Consider the following 18572-nt stretch of genomic DNA (forward strand, 5'->3'; position numbering starts at 1 on the left):
TCACCCAAATCCTAATTTAAAGAAAACTAATTAAAAAAAATAAATAAATAAAGAACATCATCCATGAAGAAAGTGAAATGTCATTAAAAAGACAGGAAAGGAAGAAAAGACCAGAATGGATATCAGAAGAGACACTGAAACTTGCCCTTGAATGGAGAGTACCTAAAGCAAATGGAAGAAATGACAAGAGAAAAGAGCTGAACAGATTTCAAAGAGCAGCTAGAGAAGAAAGATTCAATTATTATAATAAAATGTGCAAAACATGGAGTTGGAAAGCCAAAAGGGAAGAACATGCTCGGCATTTCTCAAGCTGAAAGAACTGAGGAAAAAAATTTAAGCCTAAAGTTGCAGTACTGAAAGATTCTAAGGGCAATATATTGAATGATGCAGGAAATATCAAAAGAAGATGGAAAGAATACACAGAGGCACTGTACCAAAATAACTGGTCGACATTCATTCATTTCAGGAGGTGGCATATGATCAAGAACCAATGGTACTGAAGGAAGAAGTCGAAGTTGCACTGAAGGAAGTGGCAAAAAAAACAAGGCTCCTGGAATTGACAGGATACCCATTAAGATATTTCAACTAACGGATGTTGTACTGGAGGCACTCACTCGGCCATGCGAGGAGGTCTGGAAGACAGCTACCTGGCCAACTGACTGGAAAAGATCTGTATTTGTACCCATTCCAAAGAAAAGTGATCTAACAGATTGGGGAAATTATCAAACAATATCATTAATATCACATGCAAGTAAAATCTTACTGAAGATAATTCAAAAATTGTTGCAGCAATATATTGACAGAGAAATTCCAGAAATGCAAGCTAGATTCAGAAGAGGACATGGAATGAGGAATATCATTGCTGATGTCAGATGGATCTTGGCTCAAAGCAAAGAATACCAGAAAGATGTTTTGTGTTTTACTGACTATGCAAAAGCATTTGAATGTGTAGATCATAACAAATTATGGGTAACATTGAGAAGAATGGGAATTCCAGACCACTTAAGTGTGCTCGTGAGAAACTTGTACATAGACCAGGAGGCTGTTGTTCGAACAGAACAAGGGGACACTGTATGGTTTAAAATCAAGAAGGGAGAACACATCAGGGTTGCATCCTTTCACCAGACTTATTCAATCTGTATGCTGAGCAAATAATGCGAGAAGCTGGACTATATGAAGAAGAACGTGGCATTAGGATTGGAGGAAGACTAATTAACAACCTGTGTTATGCAGATGACACAACTCTGCTTGCTCGCTGAAAGTTAGGATGACTCGAAACACTTATTGATGAAGATTGAAGACTAGAGTCTACAGTATGGTTTAAAGAAAACAAAAATCCTCACAACTGTACCAATAAGCAGCATCATTATAAATGGAGAAAAGATTCAAGTTGTCAGATTTCATATTACTTGGTTCTACAATCAACACCAATGGAAGCAGCAGTCAAGATATCAGATGTCATATACCATTGGACAAATCTGCTGCAAAGGAACCCTTTCAACTGCTTAAGAGCAAAGATGTTTCCTTGAAGACTAAGGAGCGCTTGACGCAAGCCATGGTATTTTCAATCACCTCATATGTATGTGAGAGCTGGACAAGGAAAAAGGAAGACGAAAGAAAAGTCGATGCTTTTGAGTTGTGGTGTTAGCAAAGAATGCTGAAAGTACCACAGACTGCTAAAAGAACTAACTAATCTGTCCTGGAAAAGATGCAGCCGGAATGCTTCTCAGAAGTGAGAATGGCCAGACTTTGTCTCACCTACTTTGGGACCATTTCCAGAGAAGGATTATCATGCTTGGCAAAGTGCAAGGACAACAAAAGAGGGGAAGGGCCTCAGCAAGATGGCTGCAACAATGGGCTCAGGTACAGCAAGGATTGTGGGTCTGGCTCAGGACCAGGGCAGTGCTTAGTTCAGCTGCACATGAGGTCTGCTGTACATGCTGCTATGAGGTGGAGATGACTCAATGGCACCTAACAACAACAAAGTCTGCAGTTTGGATTGCACCTCAACATAAAGAAGACAAAAATCCTCACAACTGGACCAATAAGGAGCGTCACAATAAATGAAGAGAAGATGGAAGTTGTCAGGAATTTCATTTTACTTGGATCCACAATCAATACCCATGGTATCAGCAGGCAAGAAATCAGATACCATATTGCACTGGGCAAATCTGCTGCAAAAGACCACTTTAAAGAGCTTTAAGAGCAAAGATGTCTCTGTGAAGACTAATAAGGTGTGCCTAACCCAAGCCTTGGTGTTTTCAATCCAAACCTCATACACATGTGAAAGCTGGACAATGAATAAGGAAGAGCAAAGAAGAGTTGATGCTTTTGAGTTGTGGTGTTGGTGAAGAATAATCAAAAGAACCATGGACTGCTAGAACAACGAACAAATCTGTCATGGAGGAAGTACAACCAGAATGCTCCTTGGAAGTGAGAATGGCCAGACTTTGTCTCACCTACTTTGTTCACGTTGTCAGAAGAGACCATTCCTTCCAGAAGGATATCATGCTGGGTAAAGGATGATTTTTTCAGCAAAAAAGGTGAAGGCCTTCAACGCAATGGGACTGACACAGTCATAGGCTCAGGTATAGCAAGGATTCTGATGCTGGTGCAAGACAAGGCAGTGTTTCATTCTGCTGTATATAAGATCCTATGAGTCGGGGCCAACTCATCGATACTGAACAACAACAAATGACTGAATGTTTTAAAGAAATAAAGGATAAAACTGGAGAAATAAGCAGTATTGCTTATTTCCTTATAGTGTATTTCCTTATAGTTATAAGGAATGATTAAAAAAATCTTGAAAATTAACCAAATGAACTCCTCAAAATAAAAAACTTGATTTTGAAAACAGGGGTGGGGGGAATCAAAGGATAGGCTTAACAGAAGGTTCTAACCAAAGAAAACTCACTGCCGTCAAGTCAGATCCGACTCATAGCGACCCCTCCTTGGGTTTCTGGGCAGTATCACTACAGAAGTAGATTGCTCAACCTTCCTTCCGAGTGGCTGGTGGGTTTGAGCTGCCAGCCTTCTGGTTAGCAGTCAAATGCCTTAGGCACTATGCTAACAGAGCTCCTAACAGGTTAGGGACTAGTAAAGAGAAAATCAGAAAGCCCTGGTGGTGCAGTGGTTAACATGTTATGCTGCTAGCTAAAAAGTCAGAGGTTGGAACCCACCAGCTGCTCCATGGGAGAAAAGATAATATAATCTACTTCCATAAAGATTTATAGCCTTAGAAATCCTATGGGTCAGTTCTACTCTTTCCCATAGTGGCACTATGAGTTGGAATCAACTCAATGGTGGTGCTTTTTTAAAAAGAAAATTAGTTAACTGAAAGATACGATAAAAGAAATTACATAGGACTGTATTACAGAAACTAAGAATGAAAATATAATAAGGGAGACATTAAAAGGCTAAAATGAGCTTATGTCTCACTGGAGTCCCATAAACAAAGGATTAAAGAATGAAAGAAAGGCAGTATTTTAAGAAATAATATTGTTGTTGTTAAGTGCCATCGAGTCATCTCCAACTCCTAGTGACCCTATGCACAGCAGAACGAAACACCGCCTCGTCCTGAGCCAGCTCCACGATTCTTGCTACACTTGAGCCCATTGCTGCCGCCACCGTGTCAATCCACCTCATTGAGGGCCTTCCCCTCTTTTGTTGACCCTCTATCTTACCAAACACGACATCCTTCTCCATGGTCTCTTCTGACAACATGACCAAAATATGTGATACGAAGTTGGGCCATTCTCACCTCCAAGGAGCACTCTGGCTGCACTTTCTCCAGGACAGACCTGTTAGTTCTTGTAGCAGTCCACGGTACTTTCAGCATTCTTCTCCAGAACCACAGCTCAAAAGCATCAACTATTCTTAGGTCTTCTTTACTCACTGTCTAGTTCTCACATGCATATGAGGTGACTGTGTCACCATGGCTTGTGTCAGATGCACCTTAGTCCTCAAGAAGACATCTTTGCTCTTCAGCACTTGAAAGAAGTCCTCTGCAGCCAACCTGCCCAGTGCTATACGTCGTCTGTCTGATGTCCTGACTGCTGCTTCCATTGGTGTCGATTGTAGAACCAAGCAACGTGAAGTCTTTGACAGTTCCAATCTCTCCTCCATTTATCATGATGCTGCTTACAGGTCCAATTGTGAGGATTTTTGTTTTCTTTTTATTGAGATGTGATCCATACTGCCAACTGTATTATTCAATCTTCATCAGTAAATATTTCAAGTCATCCTCACTTTCAGCAAGCAAAGTTGTGTCATCACATATCACAGATTGTAAATGATTCTTCCTCCAATCCTGATGCCACGTTCTTCTTCATATAGTCCACCTTCTTAGATTATTTCCTCAGCATACAGACTGAATAAGTATGGTGAAAGGATATAAGCCTGACACACTCCCTTCTTGATTTTAAACCATGCAGTGTTCCCTTTTTCTGTTTGAACAACACCCTCCTGGTCTATGTACAGGTTCCTCATGAGTACAATTAAGTGTTCTGGAATTTCTATTCTTCTCAATTTTATCCACAATTTGTTACGATCCACACAATCAAATGCTTTTCACAGTCAATAAAACACAAGTAAACATCATTCTGGTATTCTTTACTTTGAGCCAAGATCCACCTGACATCAGCAACGATATCCCTCCTTCCACATCCTCTTCTGAATCCAGCTTGCACCTCTGGGAAGTTCTCTGTGAATATACTGCTGCAACCATTTTTGAATTATCTTCAGTAAGATTTTACTTGCATGCGGTATTAATGATATTGTTTGATAATTTCCACAATCTGTGGGATCACCTTTCTTTGAAATGGGTACAAATATGGATCTCTTCCAATCAGCTGGCCAAGTGGCTGTCTTTCAAATCTCTTGGCAACTGAGTGAGTGCCTCCAGCGTGGCATCTGTATGTTGAAACATCTCACTGGGTATTCCGTCAATTACTGGAGGCTTGTTCCTCGCCAATTCCCTCAGCACAGCTTTGACCTCTTACCTCAATACCACTGGTTCTTGAACATACTCCATCTCCTGAAATGAATAAAGATTGGCCAGTTCTTTTTGGTATAGTGACTCTGTGTATTCCTTACAACTTCTTTCAATGCTTCCTTCATCATTCAATGTTTTGCCCATAGAATCTTTCAATATTACAACTTGAGGCTTAAATTTTTTCCTCAGTTCTTTCAGCTTGAGAAATACTGAGCGTTGTCTTCTAACTCCAGGTCTTTGCACATTTCATTATAGTAATTGGCTTTGTCTGCTCCAGCTGCTCTTTGAAAATCTTCTGTTCAGCTCTTTTATCTTGTCATTTCTTCCATTTGCTTTAGCTACTGTTTGCTCAAGGGCAAGTTTCAGAGTCTCTTCTGTCATCCATTTTGGTCTTTTCTTTCTCATCTTCTTAATGACCTCTTGCTTTCTTCATGGATGATTCTCTTGATGTCATCCCACAATTCTTTTGGTTTTCAGTCACTGGTGTTCAATGCATCAAATCTATTCTTTAGATGGTCTCTAAATTCATGAGGGATATATTCAAGGTCATATTTTGGCTCTCGTGGACTTGTTTTAATTGCCTTCAACTTCAAGTAGAACTTGCATATGAGCAGTTGATGGTCTGTTCCACAATCAGCTCCTGGCCTTGTTTTGGCTGAAGATATTTTGAGCTTTTCCATCACCTCTTGCCACAGATGTAGTCAATCTGATTCCTGTGTACTCCATTTGGTGAAGTCCATGTGTATAGCTGCCGTTTGTGTTGTTGAAAAAAGGTATTTGCAATGAGTAAGTTGTTGGTCTTGAAAAATTCTATCATGCGATCTCCAGCATCATTTCTGTCACCAAGGCCAAATTTTCCAACAACCAGTGATTCTTCTGTTTCCAACTTTTGCATTTCAATCACCAATGTTAAGCAACACATCTTGTTTGCATGTTCAGTTAATTTCAGACTGCAGAAGTTGATAAAAGTCTTCAATTTCTTCATCTTTTGCTTTGGTGGTTGGTGCATAAATTTGAATAACAGTCTTACTAACTGGTCTTGCTTGTAGGCATATGGATATTATCCTATCACTGACAGCATTGTACTTCAGGACAGATCTTGAAACAGCTTTGTGATAATGAATGCCACACCATTCCTCTTTGTCATTCCTGGCATAGTAGAGCACATGGTTGTCTGATTCAAAATGGCTAAAACTGGTCCATTTCAGCTCACTAATGCCTAGGATATCAATCTTTATGAATTCCATTTTCATTTCTGACAACTTCCAATTTTCCTAGATTCATACTTCGTACATTCCACGTTCCAGTTATTATTGGATGTTTGCAGTTGTTTATCCTCAATTTGAATCACACCACATCAGCACATGGAGGTCTTGAAAGACTTACACTTTATCCATATCATTAAGTTTGGTTGTACTCTAATGAGGCAGTTCTTTCCCAGTCCTATTTTGAGTGCCTTCCAACCCAAGAGGCTAGTCTTCCTGCACTGTGTTGGACAGTATTTCCAAACTATTCATAAATTTGCACAGTAATGTATGAGACTGTTTCTCAGCTATTTGTAAGGTTTTCCCTGGCCAATTTTTGAGAAGTGGATGGCCTCCTCCTTCTTCCTAATCTGTCTTAATCTGTAAACTGTGTTGAAACCTGTACACCATGTGCAACTCTGCTGACATCTGAAACACCAGTGGGACAACCTCAAGCCTCACAGCAATTTACAAGCCCACAGGATGACAAACTGACAGACAAGTTTGTCTTCTTAGCTGTTAGATACCTCTGCACCCTCCTCTTACCTAATTCCTACCTGATACCTGCCACTCTGTGGTCCCCAGCCGCTCCTGCTCCCTCCCTTCCCTGGTTCTAGGGGGCTTGGGGCCTAGCCTTGCCTCCCACCCCTTTCTACCTTGACATCCTGCCACTCCTAGTGTCCCCGAGGCTGCTCCTGGGCCCTCCCTTTACTGGTTCTAGGGGGCTTGGGGCCTAGCCTTGCCTCCCACCCCTTTCTACCTTGACATCCTGCCACTCCTAGGGTCCCCGAGGCTGCTCCTGGGCCTTCCCTTTACTGGCTCTAGGGGGCTGCTTGGGGCCTAGCCTTGCCTCCCACCCCTTTTAACCTGGATACCTGCCGCTCCTGAGGTCCCCAAGGCCACTCCTGGGCCCTCCCATTCCTGGCTCTAGGATAATAGCTGACTGATTTTCTAGAACTACTGAAACTCAAATCCATTCATTTGTAAAGAGAAATACATCCAAATCAGGATTAAAAGCAAATGATGTATTATACATAGATACATCATAACGAAATTGGAGAAGACCAAACAGAAGCTCTTAAAAAACCAACAATTCTCAAGGGCAGCAAGGGAAGCCAGAAGATGACAAAATAATACCTTAAAGGTATAGATAAATCCTAGGAATGTACAGAGCTAGCAAAATTACTTTTGAAGAATGATCACAAAATCAGGTAAACTAAAATTGGAGTTTATAAAGAGGCTTTCACTTAAGGAAATTCCAAAGAATTAACTTTAGGCAGAAGGAAACTGATAAATGAAAGGTCAGAGATGCAAGCTTATCATTAGCTCCTCTGTATGTCCTAGTCTCTATAGTATATGAAGGTCCCCAAATGGCACAAACGGCTTGCATTCTACACTAACCTAAAGGTTGGCCGGACAAACCCACCCATAAGTACTATGTAAGAAAAGGCCTTGTGATCTGCTTCCATGAAGATTACAGCCAAAAAAAATCCTGTGGAGCTGTTCTACACTGTAACATGGAGTCATCATGAGTTTGAATCAACTTTAAGGCAACTAACAAAAACATGAAAGAAAATGAAGAAAACAAGTGAAAAATAATTGAACAAAAGCTCAAAATGATCACTGCTTATTCCTGAAAATACAGCACAATGCAATCACTATTAAGGAAAGTTGTGAGGAGTTTCCTTAAAAAGTTGGTAACAGAATTACCATTTGCTCCAGCAAACCCACTACTGTTGCTGTCTTTGCCACTGAGTTGGACCCTACGCTAAGCGACCCCTCCATGGGTGTCCAGGGCAGTACCACTACGGAAGTAGATTGCCCAACCTTCCTTCTGAGGAGTGGCTGGTAGGTTTTAACTGCCAGCCTTCTGGTTAGCAGTCAAGTGCCTTAGGCACTACACTACCAGATCTCCTAGCAAACGCACTACTAGGTATATATAAAATATATACCTAGTAAAAAACTAAGAACCAGGACATGAATAATATATGTACACTCAGCATTATTCACAACATCAAAGGGATGGAAACAACTTAAGTATCCATCAATGGACGAACAGAATAATGAAGAATCTGCAAAACACCTCATAACATGGATGAACCTGGATGAAATTACTATGTGAGTCCACTATTATAAAAAATCAAAAAAAGGTTTGCACACAGAAAGAAACTGTGATGGTGTGGTAGTTACTTTGCTGGGCCTTGTTTTGAGTGCCTGGGCAGCTGGATGTAGTCATTCCCCGTGATGAGACCAGTAATCAACTCCAGGGTAGAATCTACTGGAGCAGCTAAGTAGCTGCCTTAGGGATGTGGTCTGTTTCCAATATGTATGCAACAACTTTGAGGAAGGTCTCCAGCTTTTTGGCACATCTGGTTCCTGCATTTGGCAAAGTCTTCATCTCAGTGGCCTGCCACATTGTCTCCCAATCTTGGGACTATTCCTCGACTTGAATTAATGGCCTTCTGTGTCCCTTGGTAATTTTGGGACTGTGTCATTTCACTTGACTTCCTTGGTTGTAAGCCTCAGCAGCCAACAGCTATCTTAGTTAAGAGAAGCATCCAGTTTCAGTGGACCAGGAGTAAGAGGCAGAGCTGAAGGCCAAGGTCTAGGGGCCTTCACCCAGACCCTAGAGCTGGCACTTTGAATTCAAATGTCTAGCCTCCAAAACCATAAGAGAATAAATTTCTATTTGTTAAAGCCATCCGTTTGTGGTATGTCTGTTACAGCAGCACTAGATAACCAAAATAGATGGCTACCAGGAGTTGGGGTAGGAATCACTAACTAGGTAAGAGACCCTTCATTTGGATGAAGGCAAAGGGTGAAAAAAAAAAAAAAATTGAGAAGACTCCAATATAAAGAGTTATTTTTCTAAGATATTTTTTTATTTGGAGTCATCCTCAGTCTCTTGGTTTGTAATAATTTGTCTCTATGGGACAGCTATGTGCAAATCAAACCCTCTGTACTAAGATGCTCCCAAGGGATCGCATCAACTATGCCATAACAACAATCACTTGAAGAAACACAAACTACCTATTACTTTTCATGATAAAAATTACTAAACACCTCCAGAGAAGACTGAAGTAGAATTAATTATTCAAATGTAGTCCAAGTATTTATCTCTCACCCACCAGCCACTCCTTGGAAGGAAGATTGGGCAACCTACTTCTATAGAGATACCACCTCGGAAACCCAAGGGGGACTGCTATGAGTTGGAAACAACTCAACGGCAGTGAATTTGTTTTTTGGTTTTTTTTTTTGAGAATGCATCTAGAGGAATAGTTTTCAATCAGGGATGATACTGTCCTACTGTTGCCTAAAGGACATTAGGCATTGTCTAAGGACATTTTTGGTTGTCACAACTGAGGGACTACTGGTATCAAATGGAGGTCAGAGGTGCTGCTAACATCCTACAATGAACAGGACAGTTCCCTACAACAAGAATTATCTGATCCAAAGTGTAAACTGTGCCAAGGTTAGGGAATTTCATCTAAGGTATCATTGTTAGGTGCTGTCAAGTAGAATCCAACTCACAGCAACCCTACATACAAGAGAACAAAACACTGCCTAGTCCTGCACCATCCTCACAATCATTGCAATGCTTACATCCACTGTGTCAATCTATCTCAATGAGGGTCTTCCCCTTTTTCTCCAGGGATTCCTGACAACATGACCAAAGTATGAAAGACAAAGTCTAACCATTTTCATTTCTGAGGAGCATTTCGGCTGCTGTTCTTCCAAGGCAGATTTGTTCATTCTTCTAGCAGTCTATCATACTCTTCAATACTCTTGTCAACAACACAATGTAATTGCATCAATTATTCCTTGATCACTCACTTTTAAGAGAATTTCCACACTGTCATTCCTAGTCACTGTCATACACCAATACAAAAACATATTTCATAGTCAAATAAGTCCCATCATTGTTAGGTGTCACAGAGTCGGTTTTAACTCTTAGTGATGCTATGTATCATAGAACGAAACACTCCCCACTCCTGCGCCATCCTCACAATCGTTGCTATGCTTGAGCTCATCGTCACAGCCATTGTGGCAGTCCATCACATCAAAAGTCTCTTTCCCTTTTTCACTGATTCTCTACTTTACCAAGCATGATATCTTTCTCTAGAGACTGGTTCCTTCTGATAACATGACCAAAGCATCAGAGAGAAAATCTGACCATTCTTGTTTTTAAGGAGCATTCCAGCTGTACTTCTTCATTCTTGTGGCAGCCCATGGTATCTTCAATATTCTTCGTCAACAGCTCAATTCAATTCTTCTTCACTCCTCTTTATTCACTGTCCAGCTTTCACATGCATATGAGGTTAAGCACACCTTAGCCTTCAAAGTGACATTTTTCCTCTTTAACACTTTCAAGAAGTCTTTTGTATCAGATTTTCCCAACACAATGTGTCATTTAATTTCTTGGCTGCTGGTTTCATGGGCATTGATTGTGGATCCAAATAAAACAAAATCCTTTACAACATCAATCTTTTCTGCATTTAATGTGATGCTACTTATTGGTTCCGTTGTGATGAGTTTTATGTTGAGGTGTAATCCACAAGTCTTTGATCTTCATCAGTAAGAGCTTCAAGTCCTCTTCCCTTTCAGCAAACAAGACTGTGTCATCTGCATATCACATATTGTTAATGACTCTGTCTCCAATGATGATGCCACATTCCTCTTCATATAGTCTAGCTCCTTGGATTATTTGCTCAGCATACACAATGAATGAGTATGGTGGAAGGATACAACCCTGACACACACCTTTCCTGATTCAAACTATGTACAGGTTCCTCATGAGCGCAATTAAGTGTTCTGAAATTACCATTTTTTCCAGTGTTAGCCATAATTTGTTACAATCCACATCAAATACCTATGCATAGTCAATAAAATGCAGGTAAACATCCTTTAGGCATTCTTTGCTTTTAGCCAAGATCCATCTGGTCAGCAATGATATCCCTCATCATTTCATGTCCTTACCTGAATCCAGCTTAAATTTCTGGCAGTTCACTGTCTATGTAATGCTGCAATCTTTTTTGAATTATCTTCAGCAAAACTTTATTTGTGTGTGATATTAATACTGTTTGGTAATTTTTAGGTTCCATAGTTCACACAGTAGATGCACAATAGTTCAAGAGATAACCTCTAGAATTAGGCTAATTTTTTTTTTTAATCACTTCTCTTCCTACATTATCTACATTTAATCTTCAAAGTACATACATTCACCCCTTCATCTTAATTCATAATGTATTTCATCAATGTATTTTCACAGCCTCTTGGACGCTTCTGATAAAAGCTTGTGAAATGGCAAAAACAAAGAGAGGATCCTAATAGCAAAGCACTTTATAAACTATAAAATGCAAAACTAATGTTAGTATTTTTTTAATAAGAATATCTAAACCAGTATGCTATCTACTAGCTACCAGTCAAAGCATTCACCAGCTCACCAAAAGGTCAGTGGTTCGAAGACACCAGCTGCTCTACGGGAGAAAGATGAGGCACTCTGCTTCCATAAATATTTACAGCTTTGGAAACCATATAGGGGACTTCTACTGTGTCCTACAGGGTCACTATGAATTGGAATCTAATCAATGGCAGTGGATTTTTTTTTTTCAGTCAGACACAGTAATTTAAGTTAAAATAATTAAGTTTTTTTAAATTTTAAATCAAGTTCCTCAGTTCCATAAGCAATATTTCAAGTGTTTAACAGCCCAATGGCTACTACACTGAAAAGCACAGACATAGAACACTTTCATCATCACAGATCTATTTGACAGTGTTGGCTATCCAACTATTACAAGTGTTTAACAGCCCAATGGCTACTACACTGAAAAGCACAGACATAGAACACTTTCATCATCACAGATCTATTTGACAGTGTTGGCTATCCAACTATTAAACTTAAGGTTCATTTGGAAATTCTATTAAGAATCTGAAGAAATTTAGCACAGAGAATTAAAATAACATAAACGCACTTTGTCTTGTAGTTTTATTTTTAACTCTAGCTATAATCCAGGATAGAAGATCGTGCCCCATTTAAAAACAACAGAAATATTAAATCATTTGATCAGTTTGAATCTAGAGCCATAGTTACTATTAAACAGTTCAATTAAATATTTACTGAATACCAGCCAAATGTGCCAGGCACTGTAGTAGAAGCTAGGGATTCACAACTGAGTAAATCATAGCTTTTGTCCTTTAAAATCATTAAACTAAAAATTATGGCATGACCTATTAAAAAAAATATATATATATATACACTAAAAAAAAAATAGAAAAACCTCACTGTTGTTGGGTTTCTGAGGTGGTATCACTATAGAACTAGATTGCCTAACCTTCCTTCCAAGGAGTGTCTGGTGGGTTTGAACTGCCAGCCTTCTGGTTAGCAGTCAGATGCCTTAGGCACTACGCCACCAGAGCTCCCAATAAAATATATATGTGTATATATAAAAAAGTTAAATGTAATAAAAATGCAACTGGAGATATTTGGTGTCTTTGGAGACCATGCCCTGATTTCACTGGGTCAAGTAGGAAAAATTAATTTCCTATATTTTCATTGTGAAAAGCAAGCATAAATAATAAAAAACCTGAATTGACCCCTAGTTTGACCTAAGGTAAATTACTTAAATTCTTTGGGCTTGATTTTCCATACCTAAAAAGGTATAAAAACCTCCTATATAAGTTCACAAAACTATAAAGACAATCATAAGAGCTTAACATAAACTGCAAAACATTCACGCCATATAAGGAATCTATATAAGCTTAGTCTTTTGTTACATATATTTCCAGCGTATTTTATGCATTTGGAGCAGTTTGCATTACTGTTTTTCCCCCAACTCATGTATCAGAGTTAAAACTCTCTCACTTAAATTTTTAGATACCTAATCTTCACTTTTCAGGAGCTCTGGTACCATAGCGCGTAAGGCATTTGACTGCTAACCAGAAAGGTTGCGGTTCAAACCTACCAGCCACTCCTTGGAAAGAAGGTTGGGCAGTCTACTTCCATAGTGATACCACCTTGGAAACCCAAGGAGAGGGGTCGCTATGAGTTGGATCCAACTCCACGGCCGTGGGTTGGTTTGGTTTGGTTTGTAATCTTTACTTTTAGTAACCATTATATTTCTTGAAAGTAAATAAACATTTCCTAATTTTTAAATGTATTACTTTGTTTCTTCCTTTACAAGACATTCTTACCGAAAACTGGAGAAATTGCCCACAGACATCTAAACATGCTATGAAAGATTTTATTACCACAATAAAGGTCAGATTTGTTTGATTTATAATGAATTTCTAAGTTATACACTCCACACCTTGGTTGAATGGATAACTAAGACCACAACAAACAGCCCTCAGTATGATTACTTACTTTTAGTCTCAGAACCCTTTATCACTTTGAGAAATGGCTTAAAGGAAAATAGCACTTAAGCATTTGAGTTATGAGTTGAACTAGCCACTTTTCTTCCCACAGAGCACAACTTTTACTTGAAAGAATGATGAATAAACTACAGTTATTCAGACTCTGCATTTGGCTGACCTCATAAGCCCCCTGAAAGGGATTAGGGGAACCTCCAGTAGTACATGGACCACACTTGAGAATTACTATTCTAAGGAACAGGGCTAAAATAGTCCGTATGATTTCATGAGCCATTGTAACACCAGAAAAATACAAATACTAAATAAAAATATCTAAATATTTCTGCTTAAAGCCAAGGAAATCCAAGAGACAGTAATCCAACTCCCCAAATAAAATGCACTGTTAAGTTTGACATATGGCCCGCATAAAGGATTTGTCTCAAGAACCTGAAACTCTTTTATCAAGCATTCATTCAATGCCTACAACTTAACACACACTTTAGAATGCAGGTGTATTAAGAACATTTAAAAAAAAAAAAAAAAAAACTCATGTGACAATAACTTCACAGGCTGCTTATGTCTGGTTTCTATTATTCCCTGCTTGGTGTGAACACTGTTATGTCATAAGCTTGCCACTAAAGTCTCGGATTTTGGAGAAGCTTATGTCCTGCAGTTATTTCTGATAATAATCTGCAACTAAGGAGGACTTAGTTCAAGAATGTCAAGTAATTTGACAATAAAACACAGAATATTTGTTATCCATTAATAGCTAATGGTATTGCTAGACATTGTGCTAAGCATTTTGTATGGTTATTCTATATCATCCTCAAAACAACTCTGACTAAGTACTACTACTTTCCATCTTACAGATAAGGAAACTGAAATATGGAAATAGCGTTCCCAAGGTCAGAGGAAGAATAGATGGTAGAGCTGGAATTTAAACCAAGCACCTAGACACCAAAACCAGCATCCTTCACTGAACTATACACTATCTCCTGCAATAAAGACAAACATTCATGCTATGAAAGAACTGTGGATTAGCTCTCTGGATAAAGAGAATGTTTTTTTTTGGGGGGGGGGGAGCAAACTCACAGTTTTTAATTCCATCAGGACTTGTTCATCTACTCCATCATCCAGAAATATGTCTCTCACATCATTAATAACATCTTCAATCACAGATCTATATAATTTAGGCTGTAAAAGATTAATGAAAGACTGTTGAAAAAGACTTTTTCATATAATAAATGCACAATAAGTTCTCACAAATACAAAACAAATTTAACACAACAGTCATTTTAACAACTATCGAAAAGCTACTTTAAAAGATATGACTAAAGATATGGACAACTTAATGAACATCATATGCCTTAGCTCAACAGGACTAACTGAAAAGGTAATATAAACCAAACCGACTGCCATCGAGTAGATTCCAACTCACAGAGACCCCCACAGGGTTTTCAAGGCTGTAAATCTTTACAGAAGCAACCTGCCTCATCTTTCTTCTGCAGAGCAGATAGTGGTTTGAACCATTCTCCTTTTGGTTAGCAGCCAAATACCTTAACCAACCACTGTACCACCAGAGCTCCTTGGAAAGGTAATACAGAATTGAATTATTTAATGACCATGTATTTTAACACAAGTGTATAAACTATTTAATGCAACTCATAAGACAAGTGTCCTTATACATTCAAGGTCCATACAATCTCCTGTGTGGTAGTCAAAACAACTCATGTGATACTCAATAACTTCACAGGTTGTTTATGTCTGGTTTCTATTATTCCCTGCTTGGTGTGAATGCTGTTATGTCATAAGCTTGCCACTGAAGTCTCAGATTTTGGAGAAGCTTATGTCCTGCAGTCATTTCTGATAATAATCTTCAACTAAGGAGGACTTATTACTGTGAGTCAGAAGCACCTACCTAACTTCTGTTTTTGTGACCCAGTCTACAGCCCCAAGCTGTATCACTAAATTGTTCACACATCCAGGAAAATAGGTCTCTAGTTCTCAGAGGAACAAGTTACAAGGATGTCTTTCCCTGGATCTCTCTCCTTCCTCTACTGCCCAAGTGAAGTTATGAACAGAAATCATGAATACCTTCAGTATTTGTTATTACTGTTACTGTTGGTATTATGTGGGGGTATTGTTGCTGGTACATTGTTCAGTATTATATCGCAGCTAGCTTTTAGAAGTTTGTCAGAAGGATAAAATGAGAACAGGTATGAAAGTACTTTCAAACACCAAGTGTTTTTTAAAAAAACTAAAAGGTGCAAGACTGAACAATTAGCCCAAACCATATCCTACTTTTTTAACATGTTAGACAAAAAGTAAGTTTGCACCCTAGCTGGTAAACTAGAGCTGATTTATTAGTACAGTTAAGGTCAAAATTTCTTTTCTTTTTTAATTATTTGTATTTTCTGCCTTGTTTAAGGTGAAAGTTACTGGTTGCCCAATAAAACCAAGGGTTTATTCTACTATGCAAACCTCAAAGAGAAATAAATGTTGCAGTAGCATTCCCATCAACAGTACTGCTAAAAACAGGAACCCTCAAAGAAAATGTACCCTTCTTTGGCCAAAAATATGAACTGAGTTTGTTAGTGCACCTCACTTCCCCCATTAAAAGCCATTCCTTCCTTTCCTTTATAATTAGAAAAACAATTCATATATCTAAGTGCTCACCCTTGTTGTGCCACTCATTTCCTGGACTTTTAAATTTTGCCAAATCTGCCTCCGTGGACTTAAAAATGATTCACCTTTAAAAGGTACATCTCTACAGTGCTTCCTTATTTTAACATTATGAGTCTACTTATTTAATAAGCAAAATGTACCTGACTCTATCATTGACACCTACAATGATTTAATTATTGAATTAGAAAACTACATCCATACAGTGGGTTTTGTTTTTGTTTAACCAATAATGACCTTCAAGGTACAATAAACCATTCTTAAACTGGTAGTATAAATCTCAAATTGATGACATAAACAATTTTTTCAGCAAATGAGATAATGTTTTGGTGTTCCTGAAGTAAGTTCACCCTAAAAATCTTTTGCTTGGCAATCCAGACATTTAGAGGCACAAATGTGCCTCCTTCTGGAATTCCTAATTTAATGACTCAATCTTGTTTTCACATTTTCCTTTTGTACACTAAATGAACCCATAACTCGAACATTTAGAGTAGGAAGGGAAATATGTATTCTTCATGAAATATATACATAAAAAATAATTTGATAGAATTGTTACTAAGTTGAAAAACCCTCAAAACAGTAATGCTTTATTTTAAAGTATATAGGTACATAGGTACTATTTGAAATAAGCAATTTCCAAATCATTAACTGAAAATTCTAAACTTTACTTGAGCCAAAATTATTGTTTGCTTAATGGTAAATCAGAGAGCGATGAGTGGCATTATTAAGTGATGAATTACAAGGTTCCTTTCAAAAGTCTCAGTCCCTCTGGTGTTTCTAAAATGATTCAAGTTACATAATACTTCTGCCAAAAAGATTAATATGTTAGCAATTAAAAGAATTTAAAATCTACAACACGCAGCAGATTAACTAATTTATACCAGATAGCATGTTACTATCCAATGCAATAAAAACACAGAATTTTTAAATGTCTTAAAATCCAGTTCTCATTCAATCTGCCCATCCTCATGACCCTACATACAAATGTACTGCGGACATAAAATCCTATATTAAAGCTTTAGTCACTTATCTATTCCTCTGAAAGGCTTGCTGTCTTACAATATTTATTAGCAGAAAACATTGAAAAAAGAAAACATACTGAAATATTTAAGGAGCTATATTTCTAGCAGGTTTCCTGAATAGTTGATAAACAAAATATCCCTAGCCAAATCAAGTCTACAACTGACAATGCAGAAAGAATTTTTTAAATCCGACAATTCACACACCTTCCAATACAAGAAATACGACTAAACCATCTTACTAAAAAACAAAAATACAAAGGACAGTAATCTCGAATGTTTTCCCTTAGCAAACAGTGAAGGCAAGTCCCAGTTGCTGCATCAAAACAAACATTTGGGGTTCTGAAAGCAGTCCCCGTTAAGTGTGAATTACAGCCTAAAAAAAGAAGCCGGGAATAAATTGAGCTCTGCACGCACCAGCCTCTCGCCTCGGGAGCACGCACCTCCCAGCCCCGCTCTCAGCGCTCTCACTATTTAAAGCCGGATCTGGTGTTTAAATGGAGAGGCGGTGACGTAGGCCTGAAAAGCACCTTCCCATCCTGGCAGAGTCTATATTAGAGAGCGGCAATGGCTCTATATAAACAGGGCAGCCAAAGGGAGGAGGACCACAAGGCTCAGGGACTGAAAAGCAGGCTAAGCGGCCGCAGCCATGATGGATCGACCCGAGTCGCCAACGGTACGGTGTCGGGCGGCCGCGGGCTGGTCTGCGGCATTCGGGACCGGGCAAAAACGTGTTTTATTGTCACAATAAAAAGAAGAGAGTCGGGGGGACTAGTGATCACATTGCGTTGGGGACTGAAAAGGTTATTTATGTGACTGCTTTTTGCAAACCTACGTGATCGCAAGTAACCAAAAAGGGGCAAACGGAGCAGTAGACAAATATTAAGGCGAAACACAGGGGCACTTTGACCACTGTAGGCTTTTTTTGTTTGTTTTGGTGCTTTTGCCAGTCGAAGATACGATGGGGGTTTTGCTTCCCCTTCGCCATTTTACCGATTCCGAAGGAACCGAGATAATACTTTTCAACCTTCGTCCTTTTTTCTTAGACATAAAATGGCCCCAGTGAAGGGTCCGACCGCAAGTCTTAACTGCCAGGAAAACCCAGACTAGCTCCCAAAGGGGCCACAAGTCTCCCACTGTATTAAAGTGGATCGCGGCGGGTCTTGGGGATTTGCCCAATTCTCCAGACACGGTTTTTGTTTTGAGGCTGCTCGGGGAGCCCTTCTCGAGCTCGGCCGGGCCCCCTTTGGGGGAAGCGGCGGCTCCCCTCCTCCCTCCCAGCGC

The 18572-nt window shown here is 39.1% G+C and overlaps 1 protein-coding gene across 1 annotated transcript in view; it reads right to left on the minus strand.

Moving 5' to 3' along the window:
• Nucleotides 1–18572, minus strand: part of GTF2A1 (general transcription factor IIA subunit 1) — an 87208-nt gene that overhangs the window by 68343 nt on the left and 293 nt on the right. The window contains exon 2 of the mRNA XM_007951967.2: nucleotides 14680–14781. Within this exon, the coding sequence (XP_007950158.1) occupies nucleotides 14680–14781 (102 nt within the window). The remainder of the gene's footprint in view (nucleotides 1–14679; nucleotides 14782–18572) is intronic.

This window comes from Orycteropus afer, unplaced genomic scaffold, assembly GCF_000298275.1.
Source record: "Orycteropus afer afer isolate SDZICR_OR568_19922 unplaced genomic scaffold, OryAfe1.0 scaffold00322, whole genome shotgun sequence".
Classification (NCBI taxonomy): Eukaryota; Metazoa; Chordata; class Mammalia; order Tubulidentata; family Orycteropodidae; genus Orycteropus; species Orycteropus afer.